This window comes from Scyliorhinus torazame, chromosome X (assembly GCF_047496885.1).
Source record: "Scyliorhinus torazame isolate Kashiwa2021f chromosome X, sScyTor2.1, whole genome shotgun sequence".
Classification (NCBI taxonomy): domain Eukaryota; kingdom Metazoa; phylum Chordata; class Chondrichthyes; order Carcharhiniformes; family Scyliorhinidae; genus Scyliorhinus; species Scyliorhinus torazame.
In genome coordinates this window covers 25,060,323-25,080,674 of record NC_092738.1, presented here as the reverse complement: position 1 = coordinate 25,080,674, position 20,352 = coordinate 25,060,323, and the positions used below count along the sequence as shown (strand labels likewise).

General features: G+C 47.5%; 1 protein-coding gene across 21 annotated transcripts in view; it reads right to left on the bottom strand.

Moving 5' to 3' along the window:
* Positions 1–20,352, bottom strand: part of kmt2d (lysine (K)-specific methyltransferase 2D) — a 306,604-nt gene that overhangs the window by 70,773 nt on the left and 215,479 nt on the right. For 18 of the 21 annotated variants that reach the window (XM_072493795.1, XM_072493792.1, XM_072493808.1 and 15 more), the window contains 4 exons: positions 10,478–10,601; positions 10,147–10,234; positions 7,204–7,270; positions 184–416 (listed from right to left, as the gene is read on the bottom strand). In XM_072493795.1, the coding sequence (XP_072349896.1) occupies positions 184–416; positions 7,204–7,270; positions 10,147–10,234; positions 10,478–10,601 (512 nt within the window). The remainder of the gene's footprint in view (positions 1–183; positions 417–7,203; positions 7,271–10,146; positions 10,235–10,477; positions 10,602–20,352) is intronic. The other 3 variants (XM_072493798.1, XM_072493804.1, XM_072493814.1) reach the window with 1 other exon arrangement.

Genomic DNA, 20,352 nt, shown 5'->3' with positions numbered 1-20,352 from the left:
AAGAATGGGCTAAGTTGGATGGGCAAGCTAATTGGTCCATCTCGATGGATGTTTGGTTTTCTCCTATCTATAATGTATGACTATGGGAGCGGCACTCCTCCCATTGAGGTACTGCTAGTAGTTTTATTAGGCAACACCAAGGTTGGATCCTGAAAGTGTTAAGATTTATGTTCCAATTCCTACCTGATCAAGTTGTTTCTGGATTTTACTTTGTTGCTCTGTAACTCGCTTAAGTTTTTCTGCATCTGCCTCAGGGAACTCACGTCCCGCCTTCTTGGCTGTCCGTTGCTTGGCACATAGGGCTTTTCTAGACTTCCTATGGACACCAATCTGTTCTTCTAAAAATTTCAGTTGCATCTGAAGTAGCTGTTGCGTGTGGAGCAGCCATTCTTCATATTTACGGTGCTCTGCCTCATCTAGAACACAAGAGCCAAACATAATTGGGAAAATAATACAACTGACATATCCAACATATTAAGATCTTCTAGTGTGCAATTTTAAAATGGTCATTTGAAAGCAGCTATACAAGACATAGGTTTAGCTCCTTTAAATTAACATGCAAATAGCTTTCTAAAAGATTAGCTATGGTTAATCATTAATAATTGCCCTATTTGTAAAATCTACATAATGAAAAGCCTTTATAGAGGCAGGAACTCCCACATGATTGCAATCACCTCCACGCTGTCCCCATGAACTCAGTAAAGTTCACGGGCTGGATTCTCCGGTCACCGACGCCAAAATCACGTTTGCCGATCGAGAATCACAGTTCCCAACCAAATCGGGGGCGGTGCCGCTTTCACAATGCTCCGGCCTCTCCAAAGCCACCGCGCCGCGTACTGACTGCCTCAGGACATTGCCTGAGGCCCGCCCCCGATCTGCCGAGTTCCAGGCGGCATCGGTCGCGAGTGGTCTCATCAGTCGGGAACTCGGCATGGCGGCTGGGGACTCAGTCAAGAGGCGCCACAGTCAATGGAGGGCCGATCCACGGGCAGCGTGGGATTTTCTTAGGGGCTGGGGGCATTGTGAGGGGTGGTCCGGGACGCGCGAGCCAGCCAAAGGGGGGGCGCCACTTTGCGGATCAGGTCCGCAAGCGGCTGCCGCCACATAGCATGGCCGCTGCAGGCCACCGCCGTGTGCATGCGTGGCCACAGACCTGGCAATTCTCCGGGCCGTATTGGCAGCTAGAGGTAGGTGCTCTACGCTGCCGGCATGCTCGCCCCCAGCAAAACGGGGAATTGGTGGCCGTTTTACGCCATTTTTTCGGGCGTAAAAAGTGACCGTTCCCACGCTGGTGTGGGGACATTGCCCCAGAACCGGAGAATCCAGCCCCACATCCCTCCAGTATCAGTTTTGAGCAGCACTAGCAGCATCAATTCATCACTTTCCATTTCCCATACCAGTTCCCCTTGACCCGATTCAGGGGGATTTGTGGACTGACTTTGAGCTGGGTTGACACTACCCACGTCGGACTCAAAGGTTGAAGACAGGAGAGATGTTGTTATCCCATCATTGAGACCGGATGTGAACCCAAAAAGGGCAGGCCCGTCCCACTATGCCACCTGGAATCCGGGAGACTGAAGATTTACTAAATTTTACAACTGGAATTTTGCTCCAAATAAAATTGAACACATTGTATGAGGACATTTCCCAGCCATTTCCAATGGCTTAACTTCTGTTGTCCCAAGAGTAATTACCACAAAAGAAAACAGAACCATGGGCGGGATTCTCCGACCCCCCGCCGGGTCGGAGAATCGCCAGGGGCTGGCGTGAATCCCGCCCCCGCCGTGTCCCGAAGTCTCCGCCACCAGAGATTCGGCGGGGGCGGGAATCGCAGCGCGCCGGTCCCACCCCCGCCGATTCTCCGGCCCGCGATGGGCCGAAGTCCCGCTGCTGGAATGCCTGTCCCGCCAGCGTGGATTAAACCACCTTTTGAACGGCGGGACAAGGCGGCGCGAGGTGATCTGGCACCGGGGGGGGGGGGGGGGGGGGGTGCCCCCACGGTGGCCTGGCCCGCAATCCGCGGGCGGGCCTGTGCCGTGGGGGTACTCATTTTCTTCCACCTTCGCCATGGTCTTCACTATGGCAGAGGCGGAAGAGACCCCCTCCCCTGCGCGGGGATGACGTCAGCTGCCGCTGACGCTCCCGCGCATGCGTCGCCCGGCGAAGACCTTTCAGCCCCGGCTGGCATGGCGCCAAAAGCCATTCCCACCAGCTGGCAGAGCGCAAACCGCTCCAGCGCGGGCCTAGCCCCTCAAGGTGAGGGCTTGGCCCCTAAAGGTGCGGCCCGACGCCGGAGTGGTTCCCGCCACTCCATTACGCCGGAACCCCCCGCCCCGCCGGGTAGGGGAGAATCCCACCCCAGATCACTAATACAACAGCCCAACAATCCAAATGCATTTATTCCAGAACAGAATGATACACTGAACAAATGACAGCTATGGTGACAAGTCGTGGTTAATTCTGACGAGCAGAAATTACAGCTTTGCCAGTCAATTTGTAGGATTCGCACAGTAAGTACATTGTAAAATCCAGTTTATAGCCCAAGTTGAATTGATTAGCAAGCTTTGGGCAAGGACGTGAAATCAACTGCAAACATTTGCCAGTGAATTGCTGATTACCTCAATTGGTCGATAGGAAATCTGCAGAACTTTCCAGCTTAAGGCTATAACTGAACATGCAGAGGAATGAAAACGTTAGCGTTGCTACTTTTTACGTAAAAGACAGTTAGTTATGGAGTTGCAGCTGTAGGGTGACCAAGGCTGGAAACTGAAAGTTCAAAGGCTAGGAGGGAAAGGCAAAAAGGAAGAAGTGGTGGTGTCACACTGTTGGGATCAGTACATTAGTATGGCAGGATCTTGGATTGGAAGATCAAGGCGTCGAATCAGCTTGGGTGGAAAAATGAAACCGGAAGGGGCCACAAGCTTTGCTAAGAGTCGTTTATAGGCCGGTGGTAAAGTAGTTTAGTGGTTTAAACTAGTATGGCAGGGGGGTGGGAACCGGAGCAGCAGGTCAGCAAGTGTAGAGATTGGGAGGAGAACAAATATAGCCAAGACGGAGAGCAGGCAGAGGGAAGTCGCTGATCTCAGTGGGTCTAGAGGTCTGGAGTGCGTTTACTTCAATGCAAGAAGTATACCAAGTAAGACGGAGGAACTCGAGCTTGGATTGTGGGGAATTATGATATTGTTGCTATTACAGGGACATGGTTAAAGGAGGACAGGACTGACAGATTAACGTTGCGGGATATCAACGTTTTAGATGAGACAGAGGGGGTAAAAGAAAAGGCGGGAGAGTTGCATTACTGGTTAGGGTACATATCACAGCTGTGATGAGGGAGGATATCTTGGGAGGGATTATAGAACATAGAACAATACAGCGCAGTATAGGCCCTTCGGCCCACGATGTTGCACCGAAACAAAAGCCATCTAACCTACACTATGCCATTATCATCCCTGCAGTGAGGCGTTATGGGAAGAGCTCACGAATAGGAAGGGTGCAATCACAATGTTGGGGTTGTACTATAGGTCTCCCAACAGCTAGTGGGATACAGAGGAACCCTAAATAATTAAATCAGGTTGGTTCAGCTTCTACAATTGTAACAATTACAAGAATCATTGTGCAGGTGAAAGCTTTATGTCACTTAGGAAGCGGCGTCTTTTTGAAACTTGACAAGTGAAACTTTAACATGAGGCAATTCATTCTAAAAATGTAAACCGTGTAATGGCGTCAAAAGGCCAAAGGTAGTAAAACAAAGTAGAAAACTTGCAAGTACAAAGTACTTTGAAATGAGTTCAAAGATATGGTGGATTAGATCCTCATATTCTTCTGCCTGGAACGAATGCAATAATTTTTCAAATGAACATACTTGGCCATAGAGCATTGCATTAACATTCAATCCTGAGGACTCCCGGTGGCGGCTATGTGGTCAGCAATCGCACACGCGATGGCTCTTGCCAGGGTATTTGTTTTTGGCTCTTTTTGCCCAGTATATGGGAGATTATTTGGGGAGGAAATTGGTGTAGATTGAAGATCTGGAGAACCACTCCATTTGCCAAAACCTAAGAATCGTTGGGCTGCCAGAGGGCCATGGAGGTCTCAGACTCCACGGACTATATGTCCAAGATGTTCAGCAAGTTGGTGGGGGAGGGGGGGCTGATCATTGATATACTGTTTAGTTGACATTGCTAGCAGTACAGCTAGTTAACAGGGGCGGAGAAGGAGAGATGTCTACCACTTGTTACCATTAGTGATTTTTTTCTAGGGTAACGAGCTTAGGCTTTTTGCTTGTGTTCGGTTATGGGGACAGGGCTGGCTTTTGTTGGTTGTTCGTTTGGTTCTCCGGGTGGGGTGGAGCTGGGAAGGGAGAGAAAGGCTGGGGGGAGGGGGTAGACTGCTGACGGTTCCTTTGTTTTAGGACTGGCTTTATGGAGGAAGTGGCGGCCATCTTGCAGGGCCCAGAGCTGGTGCAGGTTGGGCACCGCTGGATTGCCTCGCAAGGGGGAATAGTAAAAAGGCCTTGGGGGTTTGTGCAGCTGATGCTTGAAGGCAGATGTGTTTTTTCTACAGGAGGCCCATTTGAGAATCAAGGATTAAACACGGTTACGAAAGGGATGGGTGGAGCAGGTATATCACTCGGGTTTTGATTGTAGGGCATGGGGGGGGGGGAGCTACGTTGATTAAGAGGGTGGCTTTTTTCTGCAGGTATATATTGACAGGTGGGTGGTACATCATCATTAGTGGGTCATTGGTGGCCACGCCGGTGGTTTTGGTTAATCTGTATGGGGGATGACACAGTATTCACAGTGCTGGGGGGGGGGGGGGGGGGGGGTTTGGAACCTAGGTTGGACCGGTGGAATCCCAAGTCTCTGAGTCCATCAGGGGTGGCAAAGGAGTTATTGGTGTTCATAGGGGAGGGAAGACCTGTGGAGATCCACTGAGTTCAACAGGAATGAGGCAGTCTTGCCTTCCAAGTTCTGGGAAGCCCGGAAGGCAGTTAGTAAGGGGGGGGGAGAGAGAGAGAGAGAGAAAGAGAAGAGAAGAGATAATCTCTTATAAAGCACATAGGGATAAATCTGCAAAGGTCAAGAGGCAGAGGCTGGTGGACTCCATTCGCGAGGTGGACCGCCAGTACTCGATCGCCCCAACACCGGAGTTATTGGCGGAAATAAATTGCAAATGTATTTTGAGTTGTTGTCAACAGGTGAGCCAGCTGCGACGCTCGAGGGGAGAAGGCCAGCTGTCTGTTGGCTCACCAGCTGAAACGATAGCTGCTTCCTGGGACATAGTGCAGATCAGGGGCTCGGATGGCCGGATAGTTTCTGCCCCAGAGACGGTTACTTAGGTGTGCATGAGTCAGAGCCCTTGGAGGAAGGTTCATCAATGAAGCAATTTTTGGATGGGTTGTCCTTCCCGGAGGTGGAGCAGGAGCGAAGAAGAAGGGGGGGGGGGGGTTGTTGGAGGGGGGGGGGGTTTGCCAGCCATGCTGGTGAGGTGTCGATTTCCTTGATCCTGAAGAAAGAGAAGAATTCTATGGAATGTGGGTCGTATCGGCCTATTTCGTTATTAAACGCTGACGTTAAGGTGTTGGCAATGCGTTTGGAGCCTTGCCTACCGGGAGTGATTTCGGAGGAGCAGACTAGATTATTAGGAGATTGTTAAATGTAGTGTTGTCGCCCTCCTTAGAGGTGATTATTTTGATGGATGTGGAGAAGGCTTTCAATAGGGTTGAGTGGGGGCACCTCAAGAGATCCTGGGGTGGTTTGGCTTCAGGCCAAAATTGATTTCATGGATTAGGCTTTTGTACAGGGCCCCCATTGCGAGTGTGCGCACTAATGCCAAGTTATTTAAGCTGAACAGAGGTACAAGGCCTCTGCTTTCATTTGCCATAGCAATCAAGCCGCTGGCCATTGTGTTGAGGTTATCTAACAGATGGGAGGGGGAAATAGAGCGTAGGGGGAGGGAGCAGAGGATGTCCTCATGTGTGGATGATTTGTTACTATATATCACAGACCCACTCTCCAACGTGGGGGAGATAATGGAGCTGCTCAGGAAGCTTGGCTCCCTTTTGGGGTACAAGCTGAATATGGGTAAGAGTGGATATTTTCTGGTGGAGATGTTTAGGGAGATGTTTCTGGAGGGTAGGTTCACCGGCCGAGAGGAGAAGCTAAAGAGATTTCAGCGCCCGAGAGGCAATGTATTCAGGTGCGTGATTTTTTTATGCAAGGAGCTTCTTTCATTTACCCTGTTACTGTCACGTTCACTTATGGACAGGGTCTTGTCCTTTGACGAGTTATGAGAGTATAAGATTTCAGATATCTAAGGGCAGATGTTGGTGATGAAGCAGGCATCGTTGGAGGAAGTGGGATGGTGAGCTGGGTTTGGTCTTTGAGGGGTGATTATGGAGTGAGGCTCTTCACAGGGTCAACTTCACTTCCTCATGTGCTAGGTTAAGCTTGGTCCAGTTCAAGGTGGTGCAGTGCCGCTCCCGACGAGGATGCGTTATGAATGGGTTCTTCTTGGGAGTGGAGGATAGGTGTGAACGGTGCTCTAGAGGGCCGGCGAATCACACGCTCATGTTTTGGTCTTGCCCCAAGCTCGTTAGTTTCTGGGTCTCCATTTCTAATACAATATCAGGGATTTTGGGTGTCCAGTTGGAGCCATGCCCGTTGGTGGCCATTTGTGGAGTATCGTACTCGCCGATGCTGCGGACTGGCACGAGGCAAATGTCCCAGCCTTCGTCTCACTAATAGTCCAGAGGCAAGTTCTGCTTGGGTGGAGATCCCCGGTTCCGCCTAAGGCCTCTGCTTGGTTGGGGGATCTGACGGAATTTTGGCACATTGAGAAGGTCAAGTATACCATGAGGGGTCGGTGGAAGGATTCTACTCGAGGTGGCAGCCCTTAATCGCCTTTTTCGTGGAAATGGTTACCGTCAGTTGTTTGGGGGGGGGGGGTTGTCTTTTTATATTTTTTAAAATTAAGCTTCTGTTTTCTATATGGGGGTGAGGGGGAGGGGAACTGGGTGGGTGTACTTTTGGTGTAGTACACGGTTGGGCTCGGTTGAATTTTTTTTCTTCATATAATGAAAATTTTGTTTGAATAAAACTATTTTTTTTTAAAAACAAAATCTAGATTTAAGAAAGGTCTAAACAGCAAAGCCCCCCAACTGCCACACAGCCAGTTCACAAATAAAGTAAGCTGACGACTTACTGATAAACCCTTGGACAAAGGTTGGCGGAGTTGGCCGAGTCTGCATCTGGTCACTATTAGCCTCCTGCTGGAAGACAGAAAATGTTACAATCATGAAACAATCATTAAAGGATTCAGGACTGATGTGAAATCAGTTTACACGCAAACATATTCAGAATTTGTATCTGTAACATGTCACTGTAGCACATTAAGGCGTTGCCCTTTTTATGCACTCCTCTCATCTTTTTCTCTACAGCTGCAACAAACTCTTTTACTGTACAACCGTTTTCCGACTGATTCGGTCTTATTCTATCTGGATGTCCCACATAGCTTTCGACTGATGCATCGAATATCTATCTTTTCACACCATTTAAAAAAATGTTTTAAAACATTCAGAGGAATTCAGAATTACGGGAAGCAACATTTCAGGATTGGGGTGGGGATGGGGTGAAACTGTTGGAAAGGGGCTACATGAGAGAAGGTGAGGCAGAGGGCAGGCTAGGTGCAACTTGTATTGGGTGGGAGGTGGACAGGCATGAATTGTGAAAGGGAGGTGGGCTGTGGCCTAACAGCAATTGGGACAAGTTAGGCTCGAGAATAACAAGGAATTAAGGGTTAATAGCACTGGAGTCTGTGAATCGAACCAGAGTCCTCGGCGCTGTGAGGCAGCAGTGCTAGCCACTGCCGCCCAGTTTAAATTTTTTATTTTTTTATTTTTTTTAAAAAGCATGTGAATTGAAAATTTTTCATTAACAAAATAATTAATTCAAATTACAATGGCAAAAACACGACAAACAAAAGCACAAATTAACTTGACCCCCCCCCCCCCAACTAACATTAAACTAAACTCCCCCTCCACATTAAACTAAACCCCATAACATTTGACGATGACTAGTTCTTTAAAAAAAGGAAATGATTGGCCGCCATCTTAGGTAGAACCCTTCTACCGACTCCTTAATGGTGTATCTGACCTACCCCTAATGCAAGAATGACATGCGGTCACCCAACCAAGCTGAGACACTGGGCGGAGTGAGAGACCTCCACCCTAGTAGAACTCGTCTCCAGTCCATTAATGAGGCAAAGGCGAGGACATCCGCCTCCGCCCAAACAACACTCACACCGGTCTTCCACCTCAGAAATATAACACTCATCCTCTCCTTGGTCAGAAATGAAATGAAAATCACTTATTGTCACAAGTAGACTTCAAATGAAGTTACTGTGAAAAGACCCTCGTCGCCACATTCCGGCGCCTGTTCGGGCAGGCTGGATGAGCCCTGTGCACGACCATGAACTGGATCAGACTAAGCCACGCACAAGAGGACGTGGAGTTGACCGCGTGAAGAGCCTCACTCCACACCTCATCATCCAGAATAGGACCCAATTCACTCTCGCCTCATTCAACAGAGCCGACTCCGCAGATAGGATCTGGCCGGATATGCAAAAAATAATCCCCCCACCAGACCCGACCAACAGGAAGGACGGTGGTGCCAAGGGGAAAGCTGTGTGCGACAAATCATTAATCTGAAAGTATCTAAACCGATTGGAACCAGGGAGTTAAAATTTTTCCGACTGGCAAACCTTCGCTCCATGAACAAGTCCCTAAACCTCTCTAAACCCATCCCCTCCAGTGACCTAAACGTAGAGTCTGAACCCACTGGCAAAAGGAGGAGGTGATTACATTCCAAGTTTAAAATGCTATCTGAACTGCTTCCAGATTCTCAGGGTGGACACCACCACCGGATTAGAGGAAAATCTTGCCAGAGAGAACGGGAGCAATGCCATCACTAATGCACCAAGGCTAGAACCCTTACAGGAAATCACCTCCATTTGCCCCCATACAGAACCCAGATCACTAAACCAGTACCTTCTCAATATTGGCTGCCCAATAATAAAATAATAAATTGGGTAAAGCCAAACCTCCTGATTGCCTATCCTCTGAAGGAATGCCCTCTGGATCCTTGGGGTCTTACTCGCCAAATAAAAGAGGACACAAATTTATTAATCTTGACAAAGATGGACTTGGGGAGAAAAGTGGGGAGACATCGAAAAACAAATAAAAATCTCAGGAGCACATTCTTCTTAATAGTCTGAACCCTACCGGCCAAGGACAGGGGGAGGTTATCCCACACCTGTAAGTCGGACGCAAACCCATTAACCAGACTAACATAGTTTAATTTATGGAGCGAGGCCCAATCGTGAGCCACCCAGATAATGGAAGTTAGACCTGGCAAAGCAAATGGCAACATCCCCAGACTGGGGGGTTAACCAAAAGTATTCGCTCTTGTCCAAATTCAACTTATACCCACAGAAGGAGCCAAAGCTCCCAAGCAGCTTCATTTTCTCATCCACAGTGGATACTGGGTCCGTAATGTAAACCAGGTCCACGTACAAGGACACCTTAAGCTCCACCCCATCCCATTTATTCCTCCTCCACTTACTGCAAGATCCAAGTGTTATGACAAGTGCCTCTATTGCCAGGGCAAACAGGAGCAGAGACAATGGACATCCCTGCCTCGTGCCCTTACTCAACGAAAAATAACCCAAATTCACAGCATTTATGCAAACACTAGCAGGAGGGGTCAGTGGTGTTTTTATGATAAGCTGTTAGTTTTGGCTCTTCAATTGTATGTGACATACAATTACAGCAGAAATGAAACAGCAGCTTAGAAAACGGTGGATGGGAAAGAATTCCAGGTAATTTGGAGATGGTGCAGAGGAATGTTTATAGGTGGGTTGGGGCAGGCTGAACTGCCAAACACTTGGTGGGATGGAGAAGGCTATTGAAGGGAGTGGACGAGTTTAGCAGAACTTCAAACACAATTACCAAAAGCATCAGTATACTGGCCATAAAGCCCTTCTGCAGAACTCGGTCCATGCTGCTCCACAAATCACATTCCACCATATTTACTCTTTATAAACACTCAATACATAACCCTGAGCCAGTGTTTAAAAAGTCTGAAGTACCTGACTGTTTCCAGGTGGCAATTTAGCCTGTGCCTCATTTGGTCCTGGAGTCCCAGCCAATCTTTGTGCCAACAATGAAACCTGCTGTCTAAACATCCATTCAAAAAAATGAACAGTTATTAATCATGAACATCTGACAAGTGATTCTTTCCTGCTAGTTTGTTAATTATAAAATTAAAAACTCAAGTAATTTCAGTTTAAATCTGATTTCCACCAATTCACACTTTTGATTATGTATTACATTTTCATTTGTCTGGATTACCTTGACCGAATTCTCGGTTTTTCTACTATTTTGCACAAAGGAAATTAAAACAATGACAGCAAAGCCTACCTATTCATCCCTGGTGCCACAGTGATGTTTCCCTGTGCCATGACCTTTTTAATTCCCTTCAATGCCACCATTTTTGCCTTGGCAATGGGATCCATGATGTCATCGGCTGCAAATTTATCCAAATCTACAAAGAGAAAAAATCTGGTAAAACTGTTCAAAATGCAGCACCGTGGAACATTCTGTAGAAAATTGAGCCCTCGAAATGAGACGCAATTAACAAGTTTAATTCTGTCACTTGGTTTTAAACACATTACTAAATTGCAGATGCCCGGTTGTGAAATTTGGTGTTTTGCACAATTTGAAAAGGGAATGCTATTATAGGATTGCAGAAGGACGGGAAGTAAAGAGGAATTCTGTTGAACCTATGCAGGTGAAAAGCAGATTTGGAATGTAAAGACTTTTCAACCAGAAAGGCTGCTCAGGTGATGTATCCTTTGAATGAATGTCGAGATCAGCAGGTTTCCCACTCCGGGTACTAATCCTGGTGTTTTCCACCAAATTCAAATACTCACTGCCGGTTAGTATTTTCCAATCTGTACAACACACCAAGTTTAAACAAGCTTCAATACATCCATGTCATATGGTAGAGGGATGTCATTAATTTCCTACCGATAAGAAAAAACATGTAATTGCCCTACAACAGATAAGGTACTTCATCGGCTTACATTCAAAATGTGCCCAATGAAAGGAAAATTGACCCAAGTAGAGAAGAAGGAGGGGGTGGCCAACATAAAGATAGATTACCTACCTGGCAGGATTATCTTCATTGTTCAAATGGCGTTCATCCTTCACATACAATAGGAGTATAGCCTACCTTGATATATTCTGAGGAAACCACACGCTGGACAATCACATAAAAATGCTGTCATAACATTGCAGACAGGTGGTACTGCAGGTTACCTCTTCATTCCACATTGTATAAAACACCGAGGCTTGCATAACACATTTAATTCTGAAGCCAAAATAAAACGGACTAAACCGAATGCCCCCCCCCAAAATTTATGCTTACTTGGATGGAAGGGCAGAATTCAAGTGACTGGAGGACATGCAAAGAATGTTGATGCCCCTACCAGATAAACAAGCATCTTCTTCATTGCATTCCTCCACACACCACAGAAACGTACCCAAATGAACCACAGAAACGTACCCAAATGAAAATGATTTGGGATGAGAGAAGAACCAAAGTACGAGCTGTTAGCATCAGTTGCCATTCTTGGGCGGGTAAACTTTAGGAACAGGAGCAGGCCATTCCGCCCCTCAAACCTGTCCCACCATTCAATGAGACCATGGCTGATCTGTGGCCGAACTTCATCTAACTGCCTTTGGCACTTTGCCCGCCAGGTTTAGAAAATGTGAGAAGTACTACAAGTGATAGTCTTGCATGTCAGAATTTGAACCCAATTGAGAAATATCCAGGAAGCAGTTCTGGAATAGATAAAATTACAATTAACTTGCCACTTTGCAAGTTTAAAATAGCTTGTATTTATATAATACAAAAACAGAAAATATTGGACAATCTCAGCAGGTCTGACAGCATCTGTGGAGAGAGAAGGGTGCTAGTGTTTCGAGTCTGGGTGACTCTTTGTCATTCAGAAACACACAAAATTGCTGTGAAGTACCTATATATGAAAACCCAGAAGTCACTTTGCACACAGCAAGACCTCACAAACAACACAGATAAATGAAGAATTATTCTGTTTTTGATGGTGTGAAGGCAGGAATGTTGGCAAGGCATCAGAGGACTCCTTGCTCTTCACAAGATCTTTAAACGACCACCTCAACCACCAGACAACCCTTTATGTATCTGTGTAGGATGCACTCAACCACCTATTTGCTTTTCATTCTTGATCCATAAGTAACCGTCTGGACTGTCTAAATTGCTACATGATATAACTCGGGTTTGTAAGCAGATGTGTGACTGGAAAAAACATTGTTCTGACTCCTATGGCATCAGATGAAACAATGAGACAAGAACGGGAAGTGATCATAGATAAAATGCCAGAGTGCCGAGGCACTCTCCGTTAGAATGTGAAATCACATACAGCTGATCCAAAACAGTCTCGAAGTTCACCAACTAAATTGAAACAATCACCAACAGTGCTGTTTTACATGCAAGAAACTTAAACTCAAACATCCAAAGCAGCGCAGATAGTGGATAGAGCTAAATCCAGGTCACAGTTAAGGCATAACAAATCTTTCCTCACAAGTATAAGTCCAGGTAACATTCTAGTAAATTATATGCACTTTTTCCCGATAGCTTCTATCTCCTTTTGATAATGGGTTGGCTAAAACTGCACACAATACTCAATCTGTTATCTTAGATAACAGGAAATAAGAGGAATAGGCCATTTGGCCCATCGAGTCTGCTCTGCCATTCAATAAGATCCCGGTTGATTTGACTGTGACTGTAACTCCACTTTCCTGCCTGTGCTCCATAACTCGACTCCCTTGTCAAAGATCTGTCTAACTCAGCCTTGAATATACTCAATGATCCAACTTCCATTGTTCTCTGTGGAAGTGTTCCAAAGACTGATAACCCTCAGATTTCTCATCTGTCTTAAATTGGAGAGCCATTATTTTTAGACTGTGTCCCCTTGTTCTAGATTCCTCCGAGAAGAAATATCCTCAGCTCCCTGTCAAGTCCCCTCAGAATCTTCAATTTGATCACCGCTCATTCTTCTAAATTCCAATGAGCATAGATCCAATCTGCTCCACTTTCTTCAACAATAAAAAGTCTCACCACACCTGGTTAAAGTCCAACAGGCTTGTTTCGAATCTTAGCTTTCAGAGCACAGCTCCTTCCTCAGGTTAATTGGGCCCATGCGGTCCCCGTTCTCATCCACACCAACTGCAAGAACCTCAAAACCTACTGAACAATTGCAAGAGCTGAGACTTCTCCATTGCGCCCTTCAGGATCCCCATACCTGCCTTACTTGTAGTCACACTATCCAGTCCCTGACTACACACCAAATCAGAATTACCTAGTGTAAAGGAGTGTGAGTGCCTCCTGGATTAACTGTCCAGGTAACTTTTGTTCTCCCCAATGAATTGCAATGTAGGAAGCTCGGTCTCCAGCTCATCACCTCTAAGCGAAAGCTTCTTGAACTGCAGACATTTTTTGCAGATGTGGTTGCTGTGGGTCACACAGGTATCGGCCAGAACCCACATCCTACAGTTGCAATATATCGCCCGCCTTGGTTTTGTTTTTATTTAACCAATTTGGTTTCAAATTTAGAATATCACTCACTGATTACTTGTGGGTATATTATAGAGTCTCTGCCTCTCAAGCAGATAGAAACTACAAATCACTGTGACAAGATTTTAGAAAGAGATCAACCTTGAAAATGCCCTCACTTACCAAATTCAAGCACTTGGTCTCGCTGTATTCAGTGGCACGGTAGCAGTGGTCAGCACTGCTGCTTCACAGTGCCAGGGTCCCGGGTTCGATTCCCGGCTTGGGTCACTGTCTGTGCAGGGTCTGCACATTCTCCCCGTGTCTGCGTGGGTTTCCTCCGGGTGCTCCCGAAAGACATGCTGTTAGGTGAATTGGACATTCTGAATTCTCCCTCAGTGTACCCGAACAGGCGGCGGAATGTGGCAACTAGGGGATTTTCACAGTAACTTCATTGCAGTGTTAATCTAAGCCTACTTGTGACACTAATAAAGATTACATTTGTGCAATTTACTTAGGGCTTGCTCATGTTCAACATTACCTCCATTCCTTTGTATCCTATATTCCGAGATACGACATAATTACCACAAGTCCTTTTTCTAAACATAAAACTGCCTGATTGCGTTCCTCTATATCTTTATAGGCTATTTATCTGCATACAAAAATCCTTCTTCACCGTTACACAATTTAAAATTCATTCATGGTGTATTTTTGTTCCTCATTCATAATTCCATCATACATGATTTTGTATTTTCCTACTTTAAGCAGCATCTGCAAACCTTTCTGATACAAACTAATTCAGGCGTGTAGCAGAGACCGAGTCCCGAAGGCTTTGACACAACCCTGTTCATTTAGCAATTTATGATTTGGAGTGAATGACTTGAAAAGATGGTGGGAGTAAAGTCAATAACAACTTTTATAGGGAAATTAGAAAGATACTTGGAAAATGAAACATTTACAGAACGATGGGGAAAGGACAGAGTAGGACTAAAGTGGGCTCAAAGGACTGGCATAGACTGGATGGGCCGAATCACCACCTCTGTGCTCCATAACATGGAAGGGATCAGTTCAGTGTGGGAGCAGTGAGTTATCCTCGAGTCAGGGCACTCTTGAGGCTCTGATTCATCTTCGCTGCAAAAATATAATGTGCTGTTGCTTCTCAGCATTTCATTTTCTTTGTGCACCGACTTCTCTTTTCCTTTTTCCCAATGCCCTGTGATGGTCACAACAATAGGAGATTGTTGGGAGTCTTCAATCACAAGCCAAATCACACGATGGTACAAGTCACTGGTTATTTTGCGCTGGAATTTCAAGGCAGCAGGGCAACCTGGCATCAGCTCATATACTGAGCAAACTGGTTTCAGATCGACTTGTCACGAACCGGGAGTGTGCTCAGAAATGTTCTCGAAAATTAGCTTGCTTTGGTCAACCTGGCTGGTAACCACAGGCAGCAAGAAATGAAATGAAATGAAAATTGCTTATTGTCACAAGTAGGCTTCAAGTGAAGTTACTGTGAAAGGCCCCTAGTCGCCACATTCCGGCCCCTGTTCGGGGAGGCTGTTACGGGAATCGAACCGTGCTACTGGCCTGCCTTGGTCTGCTTTCAAAGCCAGCGATTTAGCCCTGTGCTAAACAGCCCCAAGATCACCCATACTAGCAGTTGCAACAAAAATAAGTACAAACTCCTGACTGTTGAGACCTTGAACAAGTGAACCCCAATGGACTCATCTGTTTGAGTGTTCTATCAGTAGGGTCACATGTGGTGAAGATGGCTGTTGGACTGTGACTAAGCTTTTCAGGGCAAAACTACCCAGTTTCTTTAAACAAGCCTCGCATACATCATTAAACCAGGGAGAAAGCTAAATGCAAAACTTCTAGAAGCTGAGGATGTAAGAAATGAGTTCCAGGAATGCTTCGCAAAGAGCCTCACATTAATGAGAGCTCGAAAACAAACTGTATTTTCAGCAAAGAGCAGAGATTAATTTTCTGAAAATGATGAGCATTTTAAAGATCAACATAAACCCGACTATACATTAGTCAACTGTCAGACCCAACCTAACCTATGGACAAAGTTAGAATACAGTAACATTTCTATTATCCAGGAATTCTGGAGTTGCGACTGGGTTTGATTGAGATGTTAAACTCGCCGGTAGCTTTGGAGCCCTGTCCTCGCTCCGGTCTCAGCCTCCCACTGCTCTGCAGCAGCATCTCCCCCTCAGTGCCGCTCACGCAATTTGCACACTCCTGCATCCAAGACCTCAACATCAGTGTGATCACCCTGGAGCGCTCTCACTGGATGACAACGTGAAAATCACCTCACATCTCAGTTAACAGACATACTTGATTAACTGGCACCTCCCATTCCTGCTAACTAGAAATTTATCTGCACTACGAGCAGCATTAGCTTTGTTTAAAGAATAATTGGTGGATAAAGAAAGCCCAAGAAAACTAAGACACGCTGAATGTCACGGGACAAGTGAATTTTTCAGTGCCATTAAAGCTATCGACTAGACCATGGTCTAATGGATCAGTACCCTTTGGAGAAATCCAAAGAGTGGTCAAGCAGATATGTAATAAATAGTAAAGCTGCTGGCCCCGAGGGCATATCAAGTGAAAGAGAGGGAGCAAGGTAGTTCCCAACAATCTCCACTTTCTACAAAGACTTAAGTCTGAAAAAAGGTGAGTAATCGAGTTGTAATTATGGTAGTGTGCTACTTTCAATAGCGGAGACAACTCTAGCTAGAATTCTGCTTGATCGCCAAAGTCCACTCAAAGGATCTTTCCTGAAACCCTGATTTCAGGTCTGGTAAGGGTACAAATGATGATATCTCCCATGTGCCAGTGGCAACCAAAGTGCCAAGAGTATCACTGTGATTTACACCTGCCATTTATTGATCTTGCAAAGATGTGTGAGGTTCCAAGTTAAGCTTGGCTGCCCCAATAGCTTGTCTCAATTGGCAGACAATTTTAATGACAACATAAAAAGAGTATCTGACAGTGATTCTCAATCTGACTTCTTCCTCATCATCAAAACTGGCAGAGTCATTGCAACCATCCTTTTTGTTATTTTCCTTCCAGCTGGCAAGCTTTTGAACCTAAGGCGCTTATAGACCAAGATGAAATCTTGCCATCGTTATCGTCGATGTTCAGTAAACTGATAAGAACCCAAGAGTAGGCCATTCAGCCCTGCTCGTCATTCAACAAGGTCATGGCTGATCTTCGATTTGTCACGTGTACCGAGGTACAGTGAAAAGTATTGTTCTGCGTACAGTCCACACAGATCATTCCAAACGTGAAAAACATAGAACATAAAATAAATACATGAGGATACATAATGAAAATAGAAAAACAGACAGCGGGTGAAGTATATGGTATGTAGTGCTACAACGGTAGAGAAGATGCATGAAAATCAGTTCAGTCCATAAGAGGGCCATTCAGGAGTCTGGTAACAGCGGGGAAGAAGCGGTTTTTGTTGTAACTTCTGCTCGATGGAATAGCGAATAACCCGGGTGGGAGGAGTCCTTGATTATGCTGCCCGCTTTCCCAAGGCAGCAGGAGATATAGACAGAGTCAATGGATGATGGACTGGGCTGTGTTCACGACTCTGTGGTTTCTTACGGTCTTGGGCTGGGCAATTGCCATACCAAGCTGTGATGCAGCCAGAGGCTGCTTTCTATGGTACATCTATAGAAATTGTTAAGAGTCGAAAGACTTCCGGTTGCGGCTATGCGGAGCTAAGCCGCACATTCGGCGGCTCCCGCTAAAACGGACTTTTGGGCTCTCCAGGAGCCCCAACGGCAATTTTTTCGACGACTTCCAATGTGGGAAGGGGATAGCAAGGTCGTCCCCCCCCCATAGTATATGGAGTGGACCAGGAGTGAGCGATCAAAAAAGCGCTTTTGGAGCAGCGAAAAGTGCGAGGGAGAAAAAGCAAGATGGCGGCGGGCGGAGATCAAGCGGCATGGGTGCAGGAGCAGGAGGAGTTTCTCAGGCGCTGCTTTGAGGAGCTGAAGAAAGAGGTGCTGGCACCAATGCTGACGGCGATCGAGGGGTTAGTGGAGACCCAGAAGGCCCAAGGGGCGGTGATCCGGGAGGTGCGGGAAAAGCCTCGGAAAACGAGGATGAGATCTTGGGTCTGGCGGTGAAGGTGGAGGCACTGCACAAGAGGTGGGCGGAAAGATTCGAGGACCTGGAGAACAGGTCGAGGAGGAAGAATCTTCGGATTCTGGGTCTCCCTGAAGGAGTGGAGGGGACCGATGCCGGGGCATATGTGAGCACGATGCTCAACTCGCTGATGGGTGCGGAGGCCTCTCCGAGTCCCCTGGAGCTAGATGGGGCTCATCGGGTCCTGGCGAGGAGACCCAAGGCCAACGAGCCATCAAGGGCGGTAGTGGTGAGGTTTCACCGTTTCGTGGATAGTGTGTGTGTCTGGAGATGGGCCAAGAAAGAGCGGAGCAGCAGGTGGGAGAATACGGAGGTCCGAATCTATCAGGACTGGAATGCGGAGGTGGCAAAGAAGAGAGCTGGTTTTAATCGGGCCAAGGCGGTGCTCCATCGGAAGGGGGTGAGGTTCGGAATGCTGCAGCCAGCGCGATTGTGGGTCACGTTTCAGGATTGACACCACTACTTCGAAACGCCTGAGGAGGCTTGGACCTTTATACAAACTGAAGGTTTGTGGTTGGGGGGGGGGGGGATGTCGGCTGTATACAGGGTTTTAACTATGCGTAGGGAATGTTCCACGGGTTGGGTGATGGATGGGGATAGTGATCTGATGGGGAGACTGTGCGAGAGTGTGGGCGCCGGGGCTGGAGGGAGGGGAGGCCCGGGGATGGGGGAATTGTGATAAGGCCGCAACAGGAGCGGCGCCAGAGGGGCGGGGCCGGCTCAGGAAATTGCGGGCTTTTTCCCGCGCTAGGGAAGGACGGAAAAGGGGGGGGGGGGGTGGAGGAGCGCACACTGATTGCTGGGGAGGAGGGGGGGGATTCCCGGGGGGGGGGGGGGGGGGTCAATGGGACGGCGGGGGAGGCCGGGGTCAGGAGTCAGCTGACTTATGGGAGTGTTTTGGGGGAGCAAAAGAGCTAGATACGGATCTAGCGGGGGGAAGTGGAATGGGGTTGCTGCTGCATTGGCCGATGGGGAACTGGAAACAGAAGAGGTGGTCGGAGCGGGGGTCCACCATCTGGGGGACTGGAGAGTGCGGGAGGCGCGGGCACGGGACTGGCCTAGAAAAGGAGATGGCTAGTCGGCAGGGGTGGGAAGCCCCCCAATCCGGCTGATAACCAGCCCATTCAGGCCCCTCACATTCCAAGTTAAGAGGGCCTGAGTGTTCGCGTACTTAAAGGGACTGAAGGCAGATGTGGTCATGCTTCAGGAGACACATTTGAAGGTGGCAGACCAGGTCAGGTTAAGGAAGGGATGGGTAGGACCGGTATTCCATTCGGGGCTGGATGCGAAGAACAGAGGGGTGGCAATACTGGTGGGGAAGCGGGTGTTGTTTGAGGCCAAGAATATTGTAGTGTACAATGGAGGTCAATACGTGATGGTGAGCGGTAGGTTGCAGGGGACGTGGACAGTGGGTGGTATTGGTAAACGTATACGCCCCGAACTGGGATGATGCTGGATTTATGAAGCGTTCATGTTGGGACGGATTCCGGATCTGGAGGCAGGAACCTTGATAATGGGGGGGGGGGGGGGGGGGGGGGGGGGGGGGGGGGAAGGAATTTCAACACGGTGTTGGACCCAGCATTAGATTGCTCCAGATCTAGGACGGGGAAGAGGCCGGCTGCGGCCAAGGTGCTTAGGGGGTTTATGGACCAGATGGGAGGAGTAGATCCGTGGAGATTTGCTAGACCCCTGGCCAGGGAATCTTCTTTCTTTTCTCACGTACACAGAGCCTACTCCCGGATAGATTTTTTTGTTTTGAGTAGGGCACTGATCCCGAAAGTGGCGGGAACGGAGTACTCGGCAATAGCCATCTCAGACCACGCCCCGCACTGGGTGGAGCTGGAGTTAGGAGAGGAGAGGGACCAACGCCCGCTGTGGCGTCTGGATTGGATTGGTTTAGTGTCACGTGTACCGAGGTACAGTGAAAAGTATTTTTCTGCGAGCAGCTCAACAGATCATTAAGTACATGAGAAGAAAAGGGAATAAAAGAAAATACATAATAGGGCAACACAACATATACAATGTAACTACAAAAGCACTGGCATCGGATGAAGCATACAGGGTGTAGTGTTAATGAAATCAGTCCATAAGAGGGTCATTTAGGAGTCTGGTGACAGTGGGGAAGAAGCTGTTTTTGAGTCTGTTCGTGCGTGTTCTCAGACTTCTGTATCTCCTGCCCGATGGAAGAAGTTGGAAGAGTGAGTAAGCCGGGTGGGAGGGATCTTTGATTATGCTGCCCGCTTTCCCCAGGCAGCGGGAGGTGTAGATGGTGTCAATGGATGGTAGGCAGGTTCGTGTGATGGACTGGGCGGTGTTCACGACTCTCTGAAGTTTCTTGCGGTCCTGGGCCGAGCAGTTGCCATACCAGGCTGTGATGCAGCCTGATAGGATGCTTTCTATGGTGCATCTGTAAAAGTTGGTAAGAGTCAATGTGGAAATGCCAAATTTCCTTAGTTTCCTGAGGAAGTATAGGCGCTGTTGTGCTTTCTTGGTGGGAGCGTCGACATGGGTGGACCAGGACAGATTTTTGGAGATGTGC